This window comes from Pleurodeles waltl, chromosome 2_1 (genome assembly GCF_031143425.1).
Source record: "Pleurodeles waltl isolate 20211129_DDA chromosome 2_1, aPleWal1.hap1.20221129, whole genome shotgun sequence".
Taxonomy (NCBI): Eukaryota; Metazoa; Chordata; class Amphibia; order Caudata; family Salamandridae; genus Pleurodeles; species Pleurodeles waltl.
In genome coordinates, this window is record NC_090438.1 from 354,488,517 (window position 1) to 354,513,233 (window position 24,717).

The 24,717-nt window shown below is 41.5% G+C and overlaps 1 protein-coding gene across 1 annotated transcript in view; it reads left to right on the plus strand.

Annotated features, from left to right (window-relative positions):
- Window positions 1-24,717, plus strand: part of LOC138265011 (transmembrane protein 182-like) — a 263,899-nt gene that overhangs the window by 132,635 nt on the left and 106,547 nt on the right. Inside the window, exon 4 of the mRNA XM_069212587.1 lies at window positions 12,931-13,068. Coding sequence (XP_069068688.1) covers window positions 12,931-13,068 — 138 coding nt within the window. The remainder of the gene's footprint in view (window positions 1-12,930; window positions 13,069-24,717) is intronic.

A 24,717-nucleotide genomic window follows, 5' to 3' on the forward strand; every position in this document is an offset into this window, starting at 1 on the left:
TGCAAATGCCACGGGTACAAATGACACAGTTGCAGCCAATGCAACAGCAGGTTCTCATAGTACCTAGACAGCAAATTCAAATACCTCAAGCCCCAATGGAACAGCATCAGATGATGCTTTCTCAACTGGTCACAGGTCAGAGGCTTAACCAAAGTAATCACGCAGTGCACCAATTCCAGTAACACAGTGAGAATGGAATAAATGATGATTGGATGAGCAACAGTTCAGATGAGGAGCTGTGTGTGCTTGAAAGAAAGAAAGAGGTCCCTATATGAAGGGAAAGGTTATGGGTCACAAAGTTTCATTCTTGGTTGACACAGGAGCTACACGCTCTACAGTGAGAATTGCAGAAGTTCCAAATTTGCCCCTTTCAGGTAGAACAGTTCCGATTGTAGGAGTGACAATCAGTATTTGACCAGCCCAATTATGGAGCCTGTTCAGGTTAAAATTGGCAACTTTCAGGGATTGCACCAATGCCTAGTCTGCGATTCAATCCCGGATCCCCACTGGGAAGAGACGTACTGTGTAAAACAAAATGTTTGATTACTTGTTCGAGTGATGAAATTGAGATTTAGACAAAGAGTGATGATGAAGATGACCAAGCCCCAGAGTTGGAAAGTGAAACTACAAATGAGGAGTACCCTCTGAATGAATTTTTCCCAATGTTCACTGTGAAAGATCTTCATTCTGATTTGCAGGGAACGGTTAAGGAGAAAGTGTGGGATTTGAAAGAAAAAGAAGTAGGACTGCTAAAGCTATGTCACAACATGTCCTTATGAAGGCTGCCCAGATAATTGCAGACTTTGTAAAGCAAGGGGTTTTGAATGAAGTATTGAGCAGTCCATGTAATTCACCAATAATTGATTTGCAAAATCCCTATGGAAAAGTTCAAATTGTCCAGGATTTGAGAAAATAAATGAGATTGTGGTCAAATGTTGTCCTGTGGTGCCAAAGCTAGCTGTGATGTTTCAGATTCTATGTGATGCTGAGTGGTTCACTGTCATTGATTTGTTGCAAGCCTTCTTTTCTGTGCCTCTTCATGAGGATGGTCAATTTCTCCTTTGTTTCAAATTTCTGGATCAAATTTATTGCTGGTACAGAATTCCTTTAGGGTTTTCAGAGTCACCTTCCATATTCAATCAGATCTTGAGGAAGAATTTGGAGTCGTTGGAATTGCCTTTCCAATAGATCTTGGTGCAGTGCATTGATGACTTGCTGATTGCGCCCAAAACAAGGGACGAGTGCAAGTATGATACGATTGCATTACTGAACCACTTGGGAAAGAATGGTCACAAAGTGTCTCCGCTTAAACTGCAGTACTGTCAGAAAGCCGTGAAATACGTGCGTCGCCAGACTGAGAAGGGTTCAATAAAGAAATCCAGAGAAAGGATTACAGCCATATTGCAGATAAGTCCCCCGACCACACAGAGAGATGTTAGGATGATTTTAGGGATGGTAGGCTTCTGTCGCCAATGGATTCCAAACGTTTCAGTCATTTCGAGACCATTTCAGAAGCTGACTCACAAATAAGTCACTGATCCTATACTGTTAGACTAGGCTGGAATGAAAGCAGTCACTGAATTGAGAGAGAGTCTGTGCAAGGCCTCAGCTTTGGGTATGCCTGACTACATGAAACCTTTGACATTGTTTTGTCATGTTCTCTGTCTGTCTTGACATAGGTCCATGGAGGTGTAAACCACCCATTACATATTTTTCAGCTACTCTGGACCCAGTTTCAGCAGCTTTACCAGGTTGCTTGCAGGCAGTTGCAGCAGTTAGTCAAAGCCTTACACAGTGAGAAGACATTGTGATGGGACATCCCCTGACTGTAATGGTCCCTCACTCTATTGAGATTCTACTTACAGGGATGAAAACCCAATATTTGACTGGTGCAAGGTTGACCAGATATGAAGCAAGTATTCTAGGGTCACCAAATGTGTCATTGAAAAGATCTACATTGCTGAACCTGACAACCTTACTTCCAAATGAAAATGTCGAAATTGAACAAGTGGAAGATGTTGAGCATGATTGTCTTGAAGTAACTGACTTGTGCACAAAATGGAGACCAGACATTACAGACACTTGATTGGAAGAAAATGACCAAATTATCTTTGTTGATGGTTCTTGTCTGAGAGACAATGTAGGGACACGGAGAGCAGGATATGGTTTGTACACAATTACTGGTATTTTGAAGCTTCTTGGCTCCGAGGACTGTATTCTGCTCAAGTAGCGGAACTGGTAGCCCTTACTAGAGTGTTCCATGTTTCTGCTCAGCTGATGAAAGTTACAATCTATATGGATAGCCAGTATGGATTTGGAATAGTCCTATTCTGGTTCACCAGTGAGGAATGGTGAAAGAATTAAAGAATAGTTACATGCTATTCAAATGCCGGAAAAGATTGCCTTGGTGAAATGCAGTGCACATCTGAAGACGCAGGACTTTGTATCATTGGGAAATGGATATGCAGATCATCGCAAGGTTTTACGCATTGAACTGTATATCATTCAAAGACAAATGGGAAATGTTACCTGAAGAAGACGAGACATGTCCAAGTTTGCATTGAAAGTAATTGATACCTTGGGAGAATTTAAAATGTTGCAGAATAATGCCAACAGGGAGGAAAAACGTTCATGGAGCAAAATGAAATGTGTGCAAAGACAAGATGAACTGTGGGTTTCAGAAGAGGGTCAATTGTTTTTTCCAAATAGTCTGTTGTCTCAAATGGCTAGGTACTATCATGGTCAAGCACATATTGAGAGGGATGCCATGATTTGATTGTTAAAACATGATTGGTTTAACCCACGTTTTAGATAGGTTGCTGAAGCAGTTTGCCATCGTTGTTTCATTTGCCAAAAACTGAACGCGGGGAAAGTGACAGTGGTTAATTTGAGCCACATTGGAAGAGTGTGAGGTCCATTCAGCGGAATGCAGATGGATTTCATTGAAAAGCCTGTGTGTGGAGGTTTGAGATATGTGTTAATGATTGTTTGCATTTTTAATCACTGGATTGAAGCTTACCCTACTCGAAGAAATGATAGTCTCACAGTATCAAAACTACAGCTTAGGGAACTGATCCTGCGTTTTGGGTTTCCGATCTCCTTAGAATCAGATAGGGGAAGTCCCTTCAACAATGAAGTAATTAAATTACCGAGCAGAAGTTGCATTGTAGTTACTGCCCTGAAGCATCAGAACTAGTGGAACAGATGAATGGTACCTTGAAGTCAAGAGTTGCAAAGATGTGTGTGTCCACAAATTTGAAATGGCCTGACGGATTGCCTTTAGTGTTGATGTCAATCAGAAACACACCAGACAGGAAGACAGGATTGTCGCCGCATGAGATCCTTATGGGCCGAGCCATTAGGTTGCCAGCAGTGCCTGCAAATACACTTGTCAACATTACAGATGATATGGTGTTGGACTACTGCAAAGCTTTAGCTGATGTGGTTTGTTCTTACTCTCAGCAGATGGAAGCTACCACACTGCCACCGATCCATGACCCAGGGCACAACCTGAGAGCCGGAGACTGGGTTGGGGTCCGGAAACACGTAAAGAAAATGTGTTTGGAGCCTTGTTGGAAAGGTCCTTTTCAGGTATGTCTGACAACTACCACAGCTGTGAACTGCACTGGAATTCTGAATTGGATCCATGCCAGCCACACAAAGAAAGTGGCATGTCCACTGGATTATGAGGAAGAAGAGTTGTTGAGACTACCAACAACAGTGAAACAAGTCTCAGGGCTAGAAAGAGAACAAGGGGGAACTGAAACCGAATTTCAGCCCATTGAGGAAGGTTCAGTCACTCCTGTGAGAGACGAAGGAGAAGACCTCCAGGAGGGTGACGGAGAGCCTATCTCAACTGAGGCAGCAGGAGAGCCTAGTCAGAGGAGGGCTTTCCCAAAAGCAGACAATCTTGAGAGACAAACAGAACAATTGCCAGACCCAGAGGGGAAAGGAGTTGAGGTGGATCAAAGTCATTGTGATCTGACTCCTCCTGAACTGATTGCAGGTCCGTCAAGAGAAAACACCGCAGAAGAAGAAGAAGGTTCAAGTTCAACTCTGAAGAGAACACTGACAAAAAGCTCCACTGAAAGGAGATAAGTGGCCGGAGTTGAAAGTAGAAAGAGAAAAGGAAGTGGTTGTTGAGGCAACAATAGAGGAAGAACTAGATATAACAAGGAGAGAAGATCTGAGTGAAGGAGAGTTGAATGGTGATCGAAAGTTGAAAAGAAAGAGAACAGCAAGTCGAAGATATGCAGGTCCTGAATGAGCATATGCAACTACAAGTGAATGGCAGCAAGAGTTTTTTGTCTTTTTGTATTGATAGAGACATTCTGGGTTAGTATTTTGGCACTTGAAGGAAGCTGATGAACTGAACTGTTGGAACATTCTGAGAGACAAGTTTTGAAAAAGAGACAGTTGAAAGTAACTGGAATAGACATTGATAACCTGATTTGACTTTTGAAACCTGATTTGGACAAGCTGCTTACCGATTTTGACAATGGATCCTGGAAGTGAGACTGAAAGCTGTAAATAACAGCTGAAAAAAGAGTTGTTTGTTTTTGATTTTTGCTGCAGTTTTTTTAAATTTCCCCTGCTTTCTGATTCTTTACAGATCATGAGTAACGTTAGCCAGCAGGGTAGGAATACTAGGCTCTGTAAATATATGTGTATTGGTTAGGTGATTGTGTGTGGGATATTGTTTGTGGTGTTGATTGTATGTATGTCTGTTCTTAGTAAGAGTGAAGCCAACCATACTTCTGCTTTTGAGACAACTACTGCACTAGTGGCAATCGAGAGGTTTAAGTTAGACGAGAAGTATTTGCACGGGGATACTACTGCGCAAGGAGAACTTTATTTTAATGTTTTCTATCATTTGTTGAGTGAGTATGTTGAGACGATGGATGCGAGGAATTGTTACTTGTGTACTCATATTCCTTCATCAGTTGGGGAAGGAGTTACATACCATAGCTTGCCTTTAACATATGGGATAAGTTGTAGTCTGCTACCAACAATATTTTATGACCAGGAGTATATTCAGTACTTTCATTCAAATTATGATATGATGTTTTTGTTTGTCCCTATAATTAGGTATTGGAGTAGAGTAGCTAGGGATAATGACATAGTAATAGTTAGAGGTTTCTTTGAACCTACATTGACATTTGGCACAGCTTATGCGCACAGGAATCATCTGACATGCTTGCTTACACCTTTTGCGAAAAGCTTCTAAGATCACACAGATGACAGGAGAAAAGCATTGAAGGAGAACTTAGAAAAAGGCTTATAGAAGAGGACTTAGAGGAATGATTAAGCTTATAGTGTGATTAAAACGCAAGGTAAATAAGCTTTAGATGCGCAATACGTAGGGAAACTTCGTATATACTGGCCTAAATCGCGCACTGACCATTTATTTATGGGGACGGGTGAATGTAAGCATGTGTTTTTGTTTCAGAGTAAATGGACGTTTATGTTGAATGGACAGGACCCGGTCATTCCCGAAATTTATTATATCTGTGGTCTTAATGCTTATTACCGTCTTTCAAGGGGATGGTATGGGATATGTTATTTGGGGATAGTTTTTCCACAGATTTATCAAATAGATGATTTGAAGAAGTTTCCAAAAGTGACTGAATTACATCATAAGAGACAGAAGAGGGAGTCCTCTACTGGTATAGTGGGAGATATATTTGGTGCAGTGATTCCTTCGTGGGAGTTATTCTAAATTCGATAAAGATTCGAAAGTTGCCTACTATTGTGGATAACATGCTGACACATTTTTCAGAAGCCATACTCCTGATAGATGCTGAGTTAGCTGCTGATAGAGCTATGACTCTTTAGAATTGTCTTGCTTTAGACATTCTTTTAGCGAAGGATGGCGGAGTCTGTAAAATGATTACTTCTAGGCATTGTTGTTCGTATATTCCTAATAATAGTAAAGAAATTAGAGGCTTGATTACTAATCTGACTAATGAAAGTGCTGATTTCAAAGAATTGAAATAACCAGGTGTTTGTGAAAAGATTGGCAAAGGTTTTACTTCAGTGAGAAATTGGCTCAGCAAAATTTGAAATGGGATACTATTGAAAATCTTGCAGGGAATATTAATTATTGTGGTTTGCCTAATTGGAATATGGAGATTGTGTACATTTTGCAAAAGAATTATATTGAAAAGGTCAAAGAATAATCAGTGGAAGGAAGAAAAGAAAAGCGAAAAATTGTATAGAGAAAATTCAAAAAGGGACTAAAAGTATGAAAGGATTGAATTGACAGAATTTTAGCTGATGCAAACATTTGTGGGAGGTACTTCGGGCTAGATGTAGCAAAGGATTTGCACGTCGCAAACGGCGAAAATTGCCGTTTGCGAGGCGCAAATGCCTCTTTGCTATGCAGAAATGCATATTGCGAGTCGGGACCGACTCGCAATATGCATTTCAGAATCGCAAATAGGAAGGGGTGTTCCCTTCCTATTTGCGATTCTGAGTGGTATGCAATACCATTTGCGACCGCATATGCGGTCGCAAATGGTGTCGCAGTTACCATCCACTTCAAGTGGATGGTAACCCACTCGCAAATTGGAAGGGGTCCCCATGTGACCCCTTCCACTTCGTGAATGGACCCACAAATATTTTTTCAGAGTAGGTAGTGGTCCAAGGGACCACTACCTGCCCTGAAAAAAAAACGAACCTAAAGGTTTCGTTTTTTTTTTTTTTTAAGTGCAGCTCGTTTTCCTTTAAGGAAAACGGGCTACACTTAAAAAAAAAAAAAATGCTTTATTGAAAGCAGTCACGAACATGGAGGTCTGCTGACGACAGCAGGCCTCCATGTTTGCGAGTGCCTAGACTCGCTATGGGGCCGCAATTAGCGACACACCTCATGAATATTAATGAGGTGGGTCATTGCGACCCCATAGTGAGTCGCAGTCGGTGTCTGAGACACCGTACTGCATACCAATTTGCGACTTGCAAATTGCGAGTCGCAGGGACTCGCAATTTGCAAGTCGCAAATTAGCATTTTGCTACATCTGGCCCCTAGTGTGATGAAACATTTAGTCATCAGAGGAGGGATTGTTAGTGCAGGTGTTCTAATAAAAACTATTAATGAGTGTTCATGAATTCAGAATAATGGATTTGTGTAGAAAAATAAAATAATGTAGAAAAATAATCCACTCATTTGAAAATGTGATTACGATGAGTGGCCGCCAATGTTCACAAAGTGTACTTACTATTCAAATGCTGTGAAATGTTTTGACTAATGTAGTAATATGTCATATTAAAAGTTACGCATTATGTATTAGCTTTATTAATTGTAGGCCTTAACTTAGCGAAGGCCTTGGCCTACTTGCCAGGCCTCATGTCACGCTGTATTTCTTAACATTTAATAAATGGCTGTCCTAGAGAGTTAAACCATGACTTTCCATTTGCATTGTTTAAATGCGCTCATAACTGAGAGTTTTCTCATGAGACCTGACTGCTAGAAGATGCTGTTCTTGCTAATGTAACAGTTTGAGTGTAATGTGTGAGACTGACTTTCTCAGGAGGTGAACAATGGAGATACTGACTGAAATAGAAGTTGCAACAATATTGTTACCTGACAAGCCGGATGATGAGGACATTGCAGGACAAACAATCAATGACATGTGAACGGAGTAATAGTAGTATTCATAGATTTGAAGTTTTAGTTTTATTGGACAAAGTGTGAACATGCGATTAATTTACCAATAAGGATTTGGGAAATAGTTTTAGTAGTTTTGATTTAATGAGACTGCGCTGAGAGATGACACAGTCATTGTCCATTTTCTTGCTGGCTGAAAGGTCAGTATTTTTTTGTGCCTCTTGACATGAGACGTGCTTAATTTTAATGCTTCGAGACTTTGCGTTTTCTGAACTTTGATGCTGAATCCTGATGCCTTGCTGATCGACTGATGTCCTGAGGATGAAGACTGATTCTGCTTGTTGATCCACATTTGAGGATAGGTATTATGAATCAGACTATTTATTATCAGGCATATTTATTCTTTCTTTCTAGGTAACAACTGCACTGTTTTGATAGAGCCATAGTTAGATGTTTTTCCAAATTCGTGTTACTAAATTGTTTTGCATGAAGCCCAACATGCTGATGCTAATTTGATGTTAGTTAAGGATCCTCACAAAGCAAATTGTGCTAATAGGGAATAATGCTTGATGAATTTCCCTGCTGAATTCGAATGTATGTAATCACTTTGACGCCGTTGACTTTTTTATTAATTCACACCATAACCTTAGAATGAGTCGTAGTTCTAGCTTTGATTAGATTACGTTTCTTCCACCACTTGGGACTGACAGTATTGCTTTTCTGTGTGTTTCATTCGATATTGAGAATAATCTACATGACCTTAGCGTTATTAATATAGAGAAATAAATATTTGAACTTTCACAAAAGGTGTGGTTATTCATGACTGATAGGTCATAGTGCGTGACAGTTACTGACCATATTGATTATTATTGCTATTGATTATTGCTGACTGTTGGTATTGTGTATTGGTTATTGATTATTGAATTGCATGTATGGGATTTATGGTTGGAACATCTTAATTGCAAGTCAAAAGGTTCATCAACTTATTTGAGTCCCCTTATAAGTTTACTTTTTAAGGTCAGATGTGCTTTCAGAGATGGTAGCAGAGGTGAAGTATATATTTCTTCTTCAATCATTTTTATTAGTGCCCCTAGGAGACACTGTTAAGCATCTTTTCAGCTGAACAAAATAATCATAGTCTTCCTTTATCCACTTCTGAATTGTCATGGAAAGTCACCACTGTTGGTTTGACCATACGTTTTGCTAGAACAAATCCATTCTTAAAATGGGGGGGGGATATCCTGGTATTATACCTCAATATCATACCATCCTTGCTCTATTAAAATCCCTTCTTATTCTTTTCCCTGTTACATGAATGTCCCAGCTCCATTTCTATATACCAAGGATGAGCCAGCCGGAACTGACAGTATACAGTTCACTTGTAAACTATGACTGCACACATTTGAACTCACGCAGCCTTCTGACACATCCAACACAGAGATCCTGAAGCAGCCCCCACGCGTTTGCATGCAGAAGCAACACGCAGAGTGTGATATTGGTTACATCTTGTGAGATATTTGAATCTCACAAGAATAAAGAAGCAAAACATTGTGTGAAGTCTGGAAAAAAGGCAAAGTAACAATTTTTTTAGTCTGCTGCCAGTAATGTGAGGGAAGAAAGTAAGATGTCTACAGGGTGCTTCGCCTTTGCAGTATAACTAGCCTTGGTGCTGTCCTCCTCCTGAGATGGGTATGCACTTATATGATGATCATGATCCAAGGAAGACATCACAACACCTGCGTGCGTCCTTGGAGGAACCACTGCTTACCACACAGGCTGCGTCTCACCTCTGTGACCTGCTCACAGTTTCCCAGTTTAAATACCACAATTGGACTATGAATTGCCATCTGCTGTCAACTACTGAGGCTGCATACGTGTTGAAAGGGCCTAAATACTGTCCCATCACCTACAATTTAAGTGCATGTTGCCTCCCTGATGCTATTGAGAGAGAGCTCTGGCCACATTAATTTCAGCTTTCACGGCCTTTTGAAATAACCAACACACAGATAAACCAAAAATACACAAAGGTTTACACATGCTACTCACACAGGATGTGCTAATTTTGACCTTCTGCCAAGCGCTGCACTAGCACATCCTTCTTAAATTTGTAAGTGAAGATATTGTACATGCACACTGGGTTCTTGATTCATAACTGGGGGCGAGAGATTGTCCACATTACTTTTGTTGAAAGTAGGTCTTTGTATGCCCGTGAAATATATTTATTTACACTACCCTGTTGAAAATTGTATAATAAATTAAAATCTTCTAATTTTTCCAAAGTTATAATACTGTTTAGACTTAATATTTATTGTTTGCCAGTTAATATTATCTGATGTTTACTCAGCCCACCTCACACTTTAAAAGAAAGCATTAATTATTGGCTTCATTATTCACTTAACTTTCAAACCTAAAATAAAGTGTATTGGCATTTAATAAGCTTACAGTAGTTATTGATTCCTGATGTTCAAGAGTCAACAGTAAATATTTCTTTCAACGTTTCATCAGTTAGCTCTGAGCTCATGTGACCCTGTGAAATGGTCTCACACTTGTTCTTGAGATCTTCTTTGCCTTTCCTTGGATTCTTTAGTATAAACAATTGCAGGATTATTCGCTAAAAATGCTGGCTGTTTTGTATACAAATATTGATTCCTTGTTGGTGCAGATGTCTATCCCTACTAGAAACCAATCTGTAATATACCAAACGTTGATAGAATTAGCTGGGGACAGAGAGTTAAAGTACCTAATCCCAAAATGTAATGACCGATACAGTGGTGGTTTAAAAATCACTGTTTCTGGTTGTTTTTTTGGCTGACCTGTAAAATAGCCTTAGAGATTAGATTGTCTTGGTATATCTTCCAACCACAAAAGAAACAGAAGGAGTGCTATCTCATTATTGTGACAATTACACTATTTCAAGACCTGTGGCTCTGATACCAAAGACACAAACCAGATGGTTGAAGGCTATGTGTTTGTGAAAAGAATTATTTTTAGGAAGCACAAGTGAGCCAAAGGATGATGTCTCTGCACTTGGCTCAACATAGCATGTGTCAGTACTTTTGCAATATCAGCTTTTCTGTATCAGATTATGGGGCACTTCTACTTTGAAGAAAAGACCTTAATTCATCAGGATTTGGCTTGTCAGATGCACTTTCAAATTTTCCATGAATTGGAGGCTTCCAGTTTTGCCTTCACGTCAACTGTCAAATTCCAGCTCTGGCCGATATACTAAAGTACTTTCAAGCAGATAAGAGATCCCTCAGTTCTAAGACCTTCTGCTTCTGACCAGGCTTGTGCTGGTGGGCTTTTGTTTGGTCAGGGGTGTTGATTTGGAAGTTGACAATAGCATAATCAATTGAGGTGAAAGGCGAGGTTGTGATGATTTTGTGGCAAACAGAGGGTTGAGGGTGTGTCTGGTGGAGTGTGTGGGTCTGGTGATGTGTTTTATCTGTCCGAGCTTTCCTAGGCTGTTGGGGACTACGATTCAGATAGTCATTTAGACCTTCCAGGTGGAAGTTGAGGTCTTCTAGTAGGATGCAGGCTTTGGAGTCAATGGTGAGAGGGGCAAGTAAATCTTTGATGTTGGTGAAGCAAGCTTATGGCTGCAGAAGATAATTCTGCTCACAGTGAATGTTGCTGAGTTTCGCAGTTTGAAGTGTAGGTACTCTGTGGAGGAGGGTGTGTTCTCTGTGGTTGTGGTGAAACTGATTGTTTCTTTGAATCTAATTGTGATTCCACCTTTTGGTTTGTGTTGCCGTACCTGTTGTGCAATTTTGTATCTGTAGGGATGGCAGTGTCGATGTTGACTTGGTGGTCAGCCACATTTCCATAAGGAAGTGGAGGTCCGGGTCATTGCAGTCTAGATGTCTGCGGTGTGTTTCTTGGCTCAATCGAAGACTCCTTGGGACAAAGATTTGTTGTCAGTGAAAAAAACTCAGAAATGTTGCAACATAACAGTAAATCCTACAATTGGAGTTTACTTGAAAATATTTGTGCAAAATGAAAATTGCTTACAGCCACAGAAAAAAATGATCTGATCTGAATTATACTTTTGTTTCACAAATATTTCCAGTGTTTGCAGTCATTAATTGAAATACACCTATGCTAATTATATAACAATATAGTTAGTGGTTGCAGCTTGCACAGGGTAATGCCATCTTTGAGGGCCGAGATGCCCACTGTACATTATTTTATTTTGGTAAAAAATTATTATGAGGGTCAGTCATTCTACCAAGGTGTGTTCCAACAAATTTACCATACTTTGACTTCTTACCCCTGTTGGGGTGCTGTTACAAACAATAGACATATACTAAGGAGACCCAACAACATCTAGATAACTGGTTCCTAGTTGGATGTTCTTCATTGGCCTTCTAACAGATCATAGCCCTAGGTTGTAATCAAGCACTGCACTGGAGCCTGTTGGTTTTTTGACACACAAACCTTTTCCATCCTGCTGGCCTTCACATATTTAACAATTCTCATTAAACACACAAAAGGAGATCGGAGTGATGATTCCAATTCATCTAACCACTGGCAATCACTCAGGGTAGCATTCCAACCATTTGTTCTTTTGGCCAGCATGCCACCCTAGGTTAGACCCGGTTATATAAAAATCAGCCTTGGTCCTGCCTCTATAGGAACAGCCTAGTCTGATATGCCAAGCCAGGTCCTCTCTAAACCGAGTGTGATTTTTTATCGGCCACTGAAAGGACCAGAAACGAAGAGGCCCAATCAGGGCGTATCCTTTATGAGTTGCCTGTGTTCCATTTCCAGGGGAACCCGGCTTGGCAATTGAGCCTGGACTTTTACTATTGGAGCAGGACCAAGACTGATTTGCAAATGGTTGGGTGTATTCTCAGGTGGTATGGCTAGCAAAATAACGATGGTTGGAATGCTTCCCCGACAATTGCCATTTGTAAGGTGTATCATTCCCTCCACAGGCGTCTGTGTGTGCAACATCAATAAAGCAATGTTTTTCTATACAAGTGATGATGCAAATAGACGTGAACTCAGAGCATGCTGCATATTTCCTGAAAATAATGTAATATTAAATGTTCTTTATAAATACTTAACCACCGCACATTTTGCAAAGTGCTAAAAAAAAGTACTGTACAGAAGCATGCAGCATAAGACTAGTTCCTATCTGGGATAAATGTCATCTGGTGACAAGGACTTGTCCAATCTGACAGTCCCATACACATTTGGTATAGTAACTAATAGGCATGCACAGTACGGTAGGCAAAGCCTACGCGACAAATGAAAAGTGATCAGAGTATCCCGGTTTACTCTAGCTTAATCACAGAGTGGTATTATTTTCATTTGAACAGTATACAGAGGATTCTGGACGGCGTTCATCGTGCTGGCTGTCGCTGCCTGTCTCGTTGGAGGTCTCCTGCTGGTGTGCGCTGTGCCCTTCGTCAGCGCGCGCTTCTATAAAGTTGCCGCCGGATTCCTTATCACCTCTGGTAAGCTGCCAAGCCTAGGTAATCGGATACACTGCTGCATGAAATGCCAAGCCCCGAGCCAACTGTGCGTCAAGGGCAGAACTGTGTGAAATGCAGGACTATTACAGTAATTGATACTTGGCACATGATGTCTGCGAATGTACTTTATGAATTCCGCTATTATGTATATTTTCCATGTAATGCTAAATTACTATTTGTTAAAGTGCGTTGCAAGGTATGCATGCGGTACTTTTCATAAACATGGAAGGGCTGTAATTCCCATGCAGCTTAACATCCCTCGTAGATAAGGGTTTGGGGACAGCATTCCCTTGTCACTCAATATTGGCATGTTTGTAACAGGATTTTCGTTTGTTCGCCAGTTTAAATTCTCGGTGTGCCCGAAGATTAGCAAAACCTCGATTTTCAATGGAAAAAAAACAGCAAAGCGATGTGTCCAAATGTTTGTGAAACACAGAGTGCATATGAACACCCACAATGAAAACCAATGGAAAAAAATGGAGCTTAAAAAACTTTCAATTAATAGTACATGGTATTTTATAATAAGGATGGCATCAAACGTAGCAAAATCACAGGACTTCAACGGAGCACCACAACTACAGACCATTAAGTTCGTTGATGCTTTTTCACATATGTCCACACGATACAAGCCATTAAGATTCCATGAAAGATCTAGAACAATGTGTCTCCATTACGATGATGATGTAGCTAGCAGGTAGCTGCACTGGCTAAGAAGAAAGAGTGCGATCAGCCCTACGGCAAACATGGAAAATAGGCCTGCATATCCCCTTGATGGATATTGAAAAGACTCATAATTGAGTTGCAGAGGACGACTCTACCTTTTTGCCCTGGTGCCATTGCCCCTGCTACACCATTAATAGCTACACCAATCTGTATCAGTAGGTGGATGTTACGGTGAATAATTGTGCTGACATTGTGTTTGTTATCACAAAGTATTGCAAATGAATGTGCCTTGAGTGTCGCATCTCATATGTTGATTCTTTACTAAGGCTAATCTCCCAAAAGATACCTTTGTCTAAAATGAATTTCACCACATGAAAATGAAGACTGATTAGGGTTTAATGCCAGAAATGTTTTTGTTTGCCGACATATCCCAAAAGCAGTGGATTCTTCTGCCACCTGTGATGTACCACTAACATAAGTGCAATATATGTATGTCACAGACATCAAGGGGCATATTTATACTCCGTTTGCGCCGAATTTGCGTCGTTTTTTTCGACGCAAAATCGGCGCAAAACTAACACCATATTTATACTTTGGCGTTAGACGCGTCTAGCGCCAAAGTATGAGGAATGAGCGTCATTTTTTTGCGTGAACGCCTTCCTTGCGTTAATGAGATGCAAGGTAGGCGTTCCCGTCTAAAAAAATGACTGCGACGCAAATGCGTCGTATTTATACTCCCGGGCAAAAATCACGCCCGGGAGTGGGCGGGGCCAAAAAACCCTCATTTGCGCCTCTTTTTAACGCCTGGATCAGGGCAGGCGTTAAGGGACCTGTGGGCCCAAAATGAGCCCACAGCTGCCCTCCCATGCCCCCAGGGACCCCCCCTGCCACCCTTGCCCACCCCAGGAGGACACCCAAGGATGGAGGGACCCATCCCAGGGACATTCAGGTAAGTTCAGGTAAGTATAATTTATTTTTTTATTTTATTTTTTTTTGGCATAGGGGGGCCTGATTTGTGCCCCCCTACACGCCACAATGCCCAATGACCATGCCCAGGGGACATAAGTCCCCTGGGCATGGCCATTGGGCAAGGGGGCATGACTCCGGAGTCATGTAAATGGCGTCTGGGCGTCGTTAAAAATGGCGCAAATCGGGTGGAGGCGATTTTTTTGCCTCAGCCTGACTTGCCCCATTTTAAGACGCCCTAACGCCATTTTCCCCATCGCCGGCGCTGCCTGGTGTACGTGGTTTTTTTCCACGCACACCAGGCAGCGCCGGTCTGCTAGCGCCGGCTAACGCCATTCAATAAATACGGCGCCCGCATGGCGCTTCAGAATGGCGTTAGCCGGCGCTAATCTTTTTGGCGCAAAACTGCGATAGCGCAGTTTTGCGTCAAAAATTATAAATATGGCCCCTAGTTTCACTATAAGTGCCATGTTGAGAGTGCTATGGTGTTAGAAATGGGGTCTTTGGTTGGCAGTTAGGTTACCTACTGTCCAAGCAAGGACGCTCACGCTAGTCAGGGTAAAGGAGAATCACACTCAGTAAACCCCATCACCCCCTTGGTAGCTTGGCACGAGCAGGCAGGCTTAACTCAGATGCAATGTGTAAAGTATTTGTACCAAAACACACACAGTAATACAGTGAAACATTACAAAATGACAGAACAGAGGTCTGGAAAATAATAATTATTTTATCTAAATAAACAAGACCAAATAAAATACAAATCCACAATACACAGTTAAAAATATGAATTTAGCACTTAAGAGCACCAAAATGGTGCCTAGAGGCACAAATGCTGAAGTTGGTATTAAGCGGCGTTGTGACGGTTCGTTTCCTAGAATGTGACGCCAATTGTGCCATTTATGGAGTCGTTCGACCCCCAGGTACAGTACCTTAACAAACAAGTAGAAAATAGGCTGGTGTACGGAGTCGGGGAACAAGACGTTGCTAGATCCGATGCAGTGTTGGTTCCGGTGCTACAGAGCAGAAGGCAGAGGCTTTGCGCAGTGACATTGAGTACTTACTGCAGAGTGGTGGAGGTGAAGCAGCATCAGTTGCGAAGTCGGTCCCTTGGTTCTGGCAGGCACGAAGTCTGTCAAAGCCATGATGCTGCGGTGCGATCTCACGGGGTCGCAATGACGTCACAGGGCTGCAGGCACTGCAGTGGCATCAAATGTCACGGACGTCAGACTTATGACACTCTGAAGTCATTGAAGTCGGGCAGGATCAACGGCTGCAGCAACGTGAAGCCTACAGGGTCGTCGGGATCATCACACTTCTGTGAGGTCCATGGCCTCGGTCCAGGCTTTGGTGTCCTCTTCAACGTCGCACGCATCGTCCGGTGGTGTTAGACAGGTTTTTCTCCAGCAATTCACTTCCAGGGGACTAGGACCTGGAATGGCACCTTCTGGCAATCTAGAGTCCACAGCAGGCAAACTCAGAACTGGGTGGTGAAGCCTTTGCTGTCCCTAAGGCTTCAAAACAGGAGGCAAGCTCTAGTCCAAGCCCTTGGACATACCTCTCAAGCAGGAATGCAAAACAAAGTCCACTCTCTGTCCTCTTGCACAGGTAGAAGCAGCAACTGCAGAATAGCCCAACACAGCACAGTCACATGGTAGCACTTCTCCTCAGCTCTTCAGCTCTTCACCAGGCAGAGGTTCCTCTTGAATCCTTGAAGTAATCTGATTTGCAGGGGTTTTGGGTTCAATACATATACCTCTTTCTGCCATTGGTAAACTTCAAAGCAAAGTCTCTCTTGTTTGCAAGATCCTGCCTTGCCCAGGCCAGGCCCCAGACACACACCAGGGGGTTGGAGACTGCATTGTGTGAGGGCAGGCAAAGCCCTTTCAGGTGTGAGTGACCACTCCTCCCTACCCTACTAGCACAGATGGCTCATCAAGGTATGCAGGCTACACCCCAGCTCCTTTTGTGTCACTGTCTAGGGGAGAGGTGCACAAGCAACATCGCAAAACAAAATAAAATGATGGACGGAGTGTTGAAACTTTTCAACACTCACCCCCAGTCATAGATCTGGATTTAATCCATCATCATTTTGCTCGCCACGTCACCCCCACTTTGGACCCAGCCATTTGCAAATCTGTCTTGACCCTGTTCCCCATAGGAACAGTCCAGCCCGAACTGCTAGGCCAGGTCCTCTCTGGACAGGAAACAAGCATCCTGGGACCGGTTTCACGGTATCACCCTTCATCAGCTAGGCTAGCTTGAATCCAGTGGCGCAGCAAGCAAGGGACCCACGTCTGGGCATACCCCTGCCACTTAGGGCGCACAAAGCAACATCACAAAACAAAACAAAATGAAATGATGGAAGGAGTGTTGAAACTTTTCAAACAGTCACCCCCAGTCACAGAGCTGGGTTTAATCCATCATCATTTTGCTCGCCACGTCACCCCAGTTTGGACCTAGCCATATGCAAATCAGTCTTGACCCTGTTCCCCATGGGAACAGTCCAGCCCGAACTGCTAGGCCAGGACAATAGGAGCACAAATTCTGACCCAGTTGCCCACTCTTACACAACCATCCTTCACAGCATGCTTAAGATTGTGATAATGTTTAGTTTCAGTCACCTCCTTACCCTCAGGCTCTCTTCAGCCCTCATCCACTGACATATTCACCCATGCTTTATTATACCCAATCCACCTCGGAATTAAAAGAGAATTAGATTTCCTTCCAATGAACAATTCAAAGAGATAACAATCTGTGGTAGAATCAGGTACACAATCCAAAAACAAACTTCACTAAAATATGTAGTTTTAAATTGTGAGCTCATAGACCCCCAAACTCCATATTTCTACCTGCTCTCAAAAGGAATCTGCACTTTAATAATATTTAAAGGCAGCCCCCATGTTAACCTATGAGAGAGATAGGCTTTGCAACAGCGAAAACAAAATTTGGCAGTATTTCACTGTCAGGACATGTAAAAAACATCAGTACATGTTGCACTTTAACATACACTGTACCCTGCCCATGGGGCTACCTAGGGCCTACCTTAGGGGTGCCTAGATGTATAAAAAGGGAAGATTGAGGCCTGGGAAGTGGGTATACTTGCCAAGCCGAATTGGTAGTTTGAAACTGCACACACAAACACTGCAGTGGGTCTGAGCCACGTTTACAGGGCTACTCATGTGGGTGGCACAACCAGTGCCTCAGGCCCACTAGTAGCATTTGATTTACTGGCTCAAGGCACCTCTAGTGCACTTTACTATGGACTTACTAGTAAAACAAATATGCCAGTCATGGATACACCAATTACACATTCATTTTACATAGGAGCACTTGCACTGTAGCACTGGTTAGCAGTGGTAAAGTGCCCAGAATATCAAAAACAGCAAAAACAGTCGAGCATACATTAACAACCTGGAAAACAGAGGAGAAAAGTTAAGGCAGACCTTGCCAAGGATGCCAAGTCTAACACGTGGCAATATATGAATGATGGTGAAATGAAGCACATGGAGCCATAAGTATGTAGAACAGCTGCATTTATTGTCTCAGCCACCAAATATACAAACACTAACTCTTTCTCCAACAATTATCCTAACCTATTGTACTAGAATGCAATGCCTCAGAGTAAAGTCACAGACAAGGACTCTGCATCTAGGACTTAGAATTAGGGAAACGTAGAACACCACCCAAATTCTCTTTACATAACAAAAGCAAAATAAACCCACACCATCAGAAAGACAAATGACATTCTACTGAAAATGATAAAACCAAAGTTAACATGTAGCAAAAAGGCAGAATCCAACATCCAGTTGAGAGGATGGAAGGAAACATCCTGTGAATATTGGGAAACAAAATGTCTACACACACCCTTGTAGAATTACATCACTGAAAGCCTTACGATAGGTAGGTTTCTTTTTCTTTTTATCTTGGAAGCAGTCGAGGAGTCACTTTTGGCACTTTCTTCTTTCTCTGAACCCACAGTCTGTCCTCCTGTGGAATCACAGTTGTCTTTGGCCAGAGAGTATCTTCCTATTAGAACCACCCTGTTGTTCCAAGTTCTACTACTAGCATTTTTAGCTGCATTCCTGAAAGGTCCACCCACTTCTTTTGGATCAGCAAACCATGACCACATTTTAGCTCCAATAGGAGCACAAATTCTGACCCAGTTGTCCACTCTTACGCAACCATCCTTCACAGCATGCTTAAGATTGTGATAATTTTTAGTTTCAGTCACCTCCTTACCCTCAGGCTCTCTTCAGCCCTCATCCACTGACATATTCACCCATGCTTTATTATACCCAATCCACCTCGGAATTAAAAGAGAATTAGATTTCCTTTCCAATGAACAATTCAAAGAGATAACAATCTGTGGTAGAATCAGGTGCAAAACGATGTGCCACTAGATGATTAGACACCTCTTTCTTCCATTCAGGGCAGTTGGCTTTTGCCAAATAGATGTTTTCATTAATGTTCTCATCAAATCTTTCTAGCATGTGATTCAAGTGTGCATGGTACAGGAAACACCTTTTGTGCATCACCCTGTGATTTTGCAAAATATCTTCCTCCTCTTGGAAACACAACTGGAAAAACTGGATCCAATTGGCCGTTAATAAACTCGTTGGACGTCCCTCTCTCCTGAATACATTTTCCAGGACCCTAATAACACTCCAGAGGAGGTATCTCCAGTGCAAACAATGTTCAGTTTTTGGTAAAATAGGTCCACAGCTGCAATCACATAGTGTGTTAATCTCTCAAATGCTCCAAAATGTCAACAGCAATCTCTTTACAAGGACACTCTTGGCAAGTTCCTATAACCATTTGTAGAAGCCTTGCTCCGCAAATCACTTTTCTTCATCTAATCTTGCTTTCTATGGCCAAATCTAAACCATACCACCAGAAATCTTCTATCACTCTTTTCTTGGTTTTGGCCACCACCAAATGCCACACATGAGCCAGAGCCAAAATTATCGCATTATGTCCTCTGGGTACCATTAACTTGGCCCCTCTAAACACATCGTCATTATGTAACAATAAACCATTCTTAACCACATAAAACACCTACACACATTCACTCACCAGCGACCACTTAGGCCATCCTTTCCTGATGTACAAAGCACTCAATTTGAGAACTTCATCCTATTTAACATCATCCTTCCACTCTTTCTCAGAGACAGAACCACCCATCACAATGCAATACCCTCTTCCACCCAGACATCATCATCCAGACACTCATCAATTCAACAATCCACTGCAGTGAGTCTTGATAAGTAGTCGGCACACTATACCTGACACTCAGGATGTATTTGACACAGAAAGTATACTCTTGCAATTTTATGATCCATTTTCTTATGTTGGTGACCCCATGACCCCATAACCTTTCTTGATAAAAATCATCCATAATCCAGTCTGATTGTACAGAAAAAAGACTGCCCAGTACGAAATTTCAAATGTTCTTAATAGCCCAATGACAGAAAGGGCTTCCTTCCCAATTAGAGTAGTTAGTTGTGACTCTCTTCAGTCCTTCAAAAGCACAAGCACTTGTCTCCACTCCCTTTCACAATGTAGAACATGGCTACTCCAAGCCCATTGCAACTGGCACTGGTCACCATATTAATCTCCCTCCCCAGGAAAAATCCTACAAATCAAAAACACTCTGAAGTTCATGCTCTATAAATGCAAATTCCTCATTGTATGTATCACTCCAGGTAAATTTCACACCACTCATATTCAAACATTTCAACTAAATTATACAGGAATTGTCTACATTTTACCATCCTGAACAAAAGAGACAACTTCCTTTATATACTGCTGCACCTACAATTTACAAACAGTCTCAGCTAAGCCATTCTTCAGCTTCACTCCTTTGTAGGACACACCATGTCCAAAGTATGATATCTTCTCCTTTTCAAAAACAAGTTTCTTTAAATTCAAGTCATAACAATGTCTTCCAGCCTTGCTACTGCTGTATGTACTTGTACATTGTGGGCCTAATTCTCAAAGTTCACTTAGCAGTATGTTTTGTAATACTACAAACTGCAATTCACAAAGTATGTGTGGAGCTTTATGCCTCCGCATTGCCTCTATTTATGCCTGTGACGTTCTCTGTTTGATTGCGGAGTCTCTGCACACTTAAGTTTACGTTTTAGTAGTAAATGTGAGTGGACTGGAGGGAGTGGGTGGGAAAAGGGGCAGACTTATTGTTAAAAGGGATGTGATTTGGAAGGAATAAATAGGGTTTAGGGTTGGCCAGGATGGGATGTAGGGAGACATCACCCACCCATTCAAGACAAAAACAGTTTAATTACTCTGGGGTAGTAGTGCTGTATTTACCTTTTGTAGCAAGTTTACACTAAGAGTTTGTGGATACCAGAAGTAGTAAACTAACTACAAAGTGTAAACGTACTCAACAGTATAAGTTACATTTGTGAATCAAGCCTTCTGTTCCATACACAATACAATCATCCTGGAATCATTATGCCTCCATTGATGTAACTAGACAATAAAGACCAAATAAATCTAGTTCAAATAAGAAAAGCCCTAGCACCCATCATCATCCACTGAAAAATCAAGGCAGTTGATACCACCCCCAAATGGCAATTTTAAGAACATAAATGCTCCCATGTGTTTTACAAACAAATTCAATTCTTGTAAACTAGGAAATAGGTGAATCTGATAGTAATCTGAAGCCCGGTCTGTAGTGGTGATGCTACTAACCCCAGACAAGGAAAACATAATCTTCACAATGTTGGGTAGAAGAAAAATCTGTCCCCTGTTACCTCTCTATTGAGTGCTGTTAGCTCAATACAGAGATGAACTACCCCACTCTCCTTCTATGTCATAATCACATAAGCTAAGCACTCAGTGGCCTCCACAGAGACAGTGACACTATTCATTTGTATTTTACCAAGATTTTTGCATATGGTGTCCTGAACCTTTAAGTTCATTATTCAAACTTAAGAGACCATGGGAATGGCACCACAGTGACTTACTTTGAGCTTGATTTTGTACACATTACTCCTTACATAACCTTTCCAAAATCCTCAGAACCTCTCCACCACCTGGTGAATGCTAAAGGTTGATGACTATTTGGGTCCAAATAAGTTCCCAAATATTTCTAGTGCAAGCAACCCTAAATACTGTCTCCTTTCACTGACATATACACCTCCCAGGAATGATCTTCCGTTTGAACTCAATTTCACCCCAAAAATAGCGATTCATGTCCATTTTCTCAACCACTCCATGTCCACTAGGTCTAATGACCATGTTGGCAGTGTCACGTTCTTCTCAAAATAGCATTTGTAGATATTTTTAGGAAATGTTGCTTAATCTAGAAAAGAGTCGAACATCATGTCCACAGTTGCATCCTCAATCCTCACCACATCGCCAGGGCTGCCAACCACTTTCTCTCTTCCTCACACTATTTTCTCACAACCATTCCTTTGAAAATCTTCTCAGCACTCCTGCAAAGGTTTATGAAGTGGGCTTTTGCCCACAGGTATTGCACCGCTAATGCATACGAACATTCTTTGCTTTTGGTCTTGTGACCAGCCTTTCCATGTAGGACTAACAGAAGTGAAAAATTAATATAGGAGTTTTTCATTACCAAGATATGTAAAACCTAAGTAAAGTATGCATGTCCTATATTTAAGATACTTTAGATATTTTAGCACCCTGCCCTGTGGGCTTAGGGCCTACCTTAAGGTTGACTTACAAGTGTTAAAAAGGAAGGCTTAGGCCTTGAAGAATTTTTATTTTGCAAGATTGAAATGGCAGTTTAAAACTACCACAGTCTGCAATGGCAGGCCAGAGACATTTTTTAAAAGGGGTACTTGAGTGAGTAGCACAATAAGTGCTACAGGCCCACTAGGAGAGTTTAGTTTACAGGTCATGGGTACCTATAGTACATATACTAGAGACTCATAAGCAAATTAAATGTGTCAATCAGGGGTAAGCCTGTTTTGCCATGTTTCAGAGAAAGTGCAGGAGCACTTTAGCACAGGTTAGCACTGGAAAAATGTACAGAGTACTAAAGCTAACAAAACCAAATCCAGCAAAATAGAAGGGGTGAAAGAAAAACATTTTGGGGAATACCACCCAAGAATGTCAGGTCAGAAACATTCCACTGCATGATATAGTGAGTTCCTCCCAAAGAAAATGCACCTGGGGCTATAAGTAGAAAAGCTACTTCAATTACGTAAGCCACCAATTTCACAAAGAGTAATTGTGACACCCAAGCGTTTCTTACCATGGATTTCAAGTAATTTAGTGGCACCAAGTGAAGCCAACCTGCAAGGGCTCTCCCTCAAAGACTCAAAGTTAAGGAGAAGTAGAACACTACAGATGGTTCAATAACTTTTAGTTAGCTGTATTGCACAACAGACAGTGGGCCATAAATATTTTCTGTTTGCCAAGTCATACACATTTGTTTCCAGTTTCTAATTATTTATGACAAAGAATAACAGTACAAATTTGCAAACTGAATGAAACCTATTAGCTCATACACATTAATCCTTTAAGAGATACCATATCATAATATGGGCGGCTGGCAGAAAAGTGGAATCATTTTTTTCCATCATAAATCATTTTACCATGTTAAAAATGTTCATATGTTTGGCTGCTTACCAGCAATTATGTTTTAATCCAAATCTGAATTTTCTGCAAGGAATAACTAGACAATTATTTTTCATTGAGTTTCAAACATTCTTTATTCAGCAGGCAATATACATTTGAATGTCTGAAATACTTCTATTAGATGAACGCCTTAAAAGTTTCCCCCCGATATTTGTGGTGTGTGTCTTGAGAATCAGTGAATGTCAATTTGGGTTCTCATTGTTGGGAATCATTTCGAAGTCAGCAGACACCCAGGGATGACTGGGTGGTCCAATGTTTTTTGAAGGCCTGCATCTGTGAGCAGATCAGGCAGAGGCATTGTGCCCTGTTTTTATAGGGTGCAGGGTACCGTAGGTCTCTACAGGGCAGTGTAGATTTAAAAAAAATATTTTCCTCTCACTTGTCTTTGCAAGTGTCAACCATCACTGCCACTAGTGCGAGTCCGACATTAAGGGGTAGATTTATATGTTGGCTGTAGGGATACTCTGTCACAGCAGTGACGGAGCATCCTTATCGGCAACATAATGGTCTGTCCACCTGATTCTAATGTGGGCAGACCTTAGGTGTAACCATGGCAGAAACTACTGCATCTCTGCCATGGTTTCATCTGTTCGATGGCCCAACAGCGTAAGGGCTGTGAGAAGCTGACCTCTGTGTCCACCCACCTGGACACACAAATTCGTTTTCACTGCTCATTTTGGCTAGGAAAACCCTGGCAGTACGTGAAAGGGAAAATTGTCCATGGTCCCTTTCACCATGGGAGATAACTCCCATGGCGAGGGGGTCAATTTACTTTATATTTTTAAAAATAAAATCCCACTTTGAGTTTTTTATTTTTTAGAAAATAAAAAAAAGATAGACCGGCAGCTCCATCATTTTTACATAGCCATACATCAAACGGTGACGGTGGTTACTGCCAATGATTCAGGAATATCTGCTGGCTTGATGATCATTTATACATTTTACAGGCAGATAATCCATCAGGAACTTACTCCGTCACCTTGATGGCCTTGATGTCCTGCTCTGCTGACTCCATGAGCTGAGCAGTATTTTGATTGGTAGTGCTGCCACATTCAGTAATTTTGCGCACACAGGGCCAAATATAGCCCAAATTTGTGCACTATGTCCGAGGGTTATTTACCGCACAAATGGGAAAAATATTGCCCATTTGTGTGGGAAATAGCCCAATCTGGCAATACTGACTACAGCTTGCCAGAGTGTTCTAAAGAACAACTAGAGCACTAACAGTCTTACTTATGAAAGAAATGTGGCACAGTTGAAGCCATCTTGATTGAATCAAAAAGGTAAAACGTAAAACATTTAGGGGCATATTTATACTCCGTTTGCGCCGGAATTGCGTCGTTTTTTTTAACGCAATTTCGACGCAAAACTAAC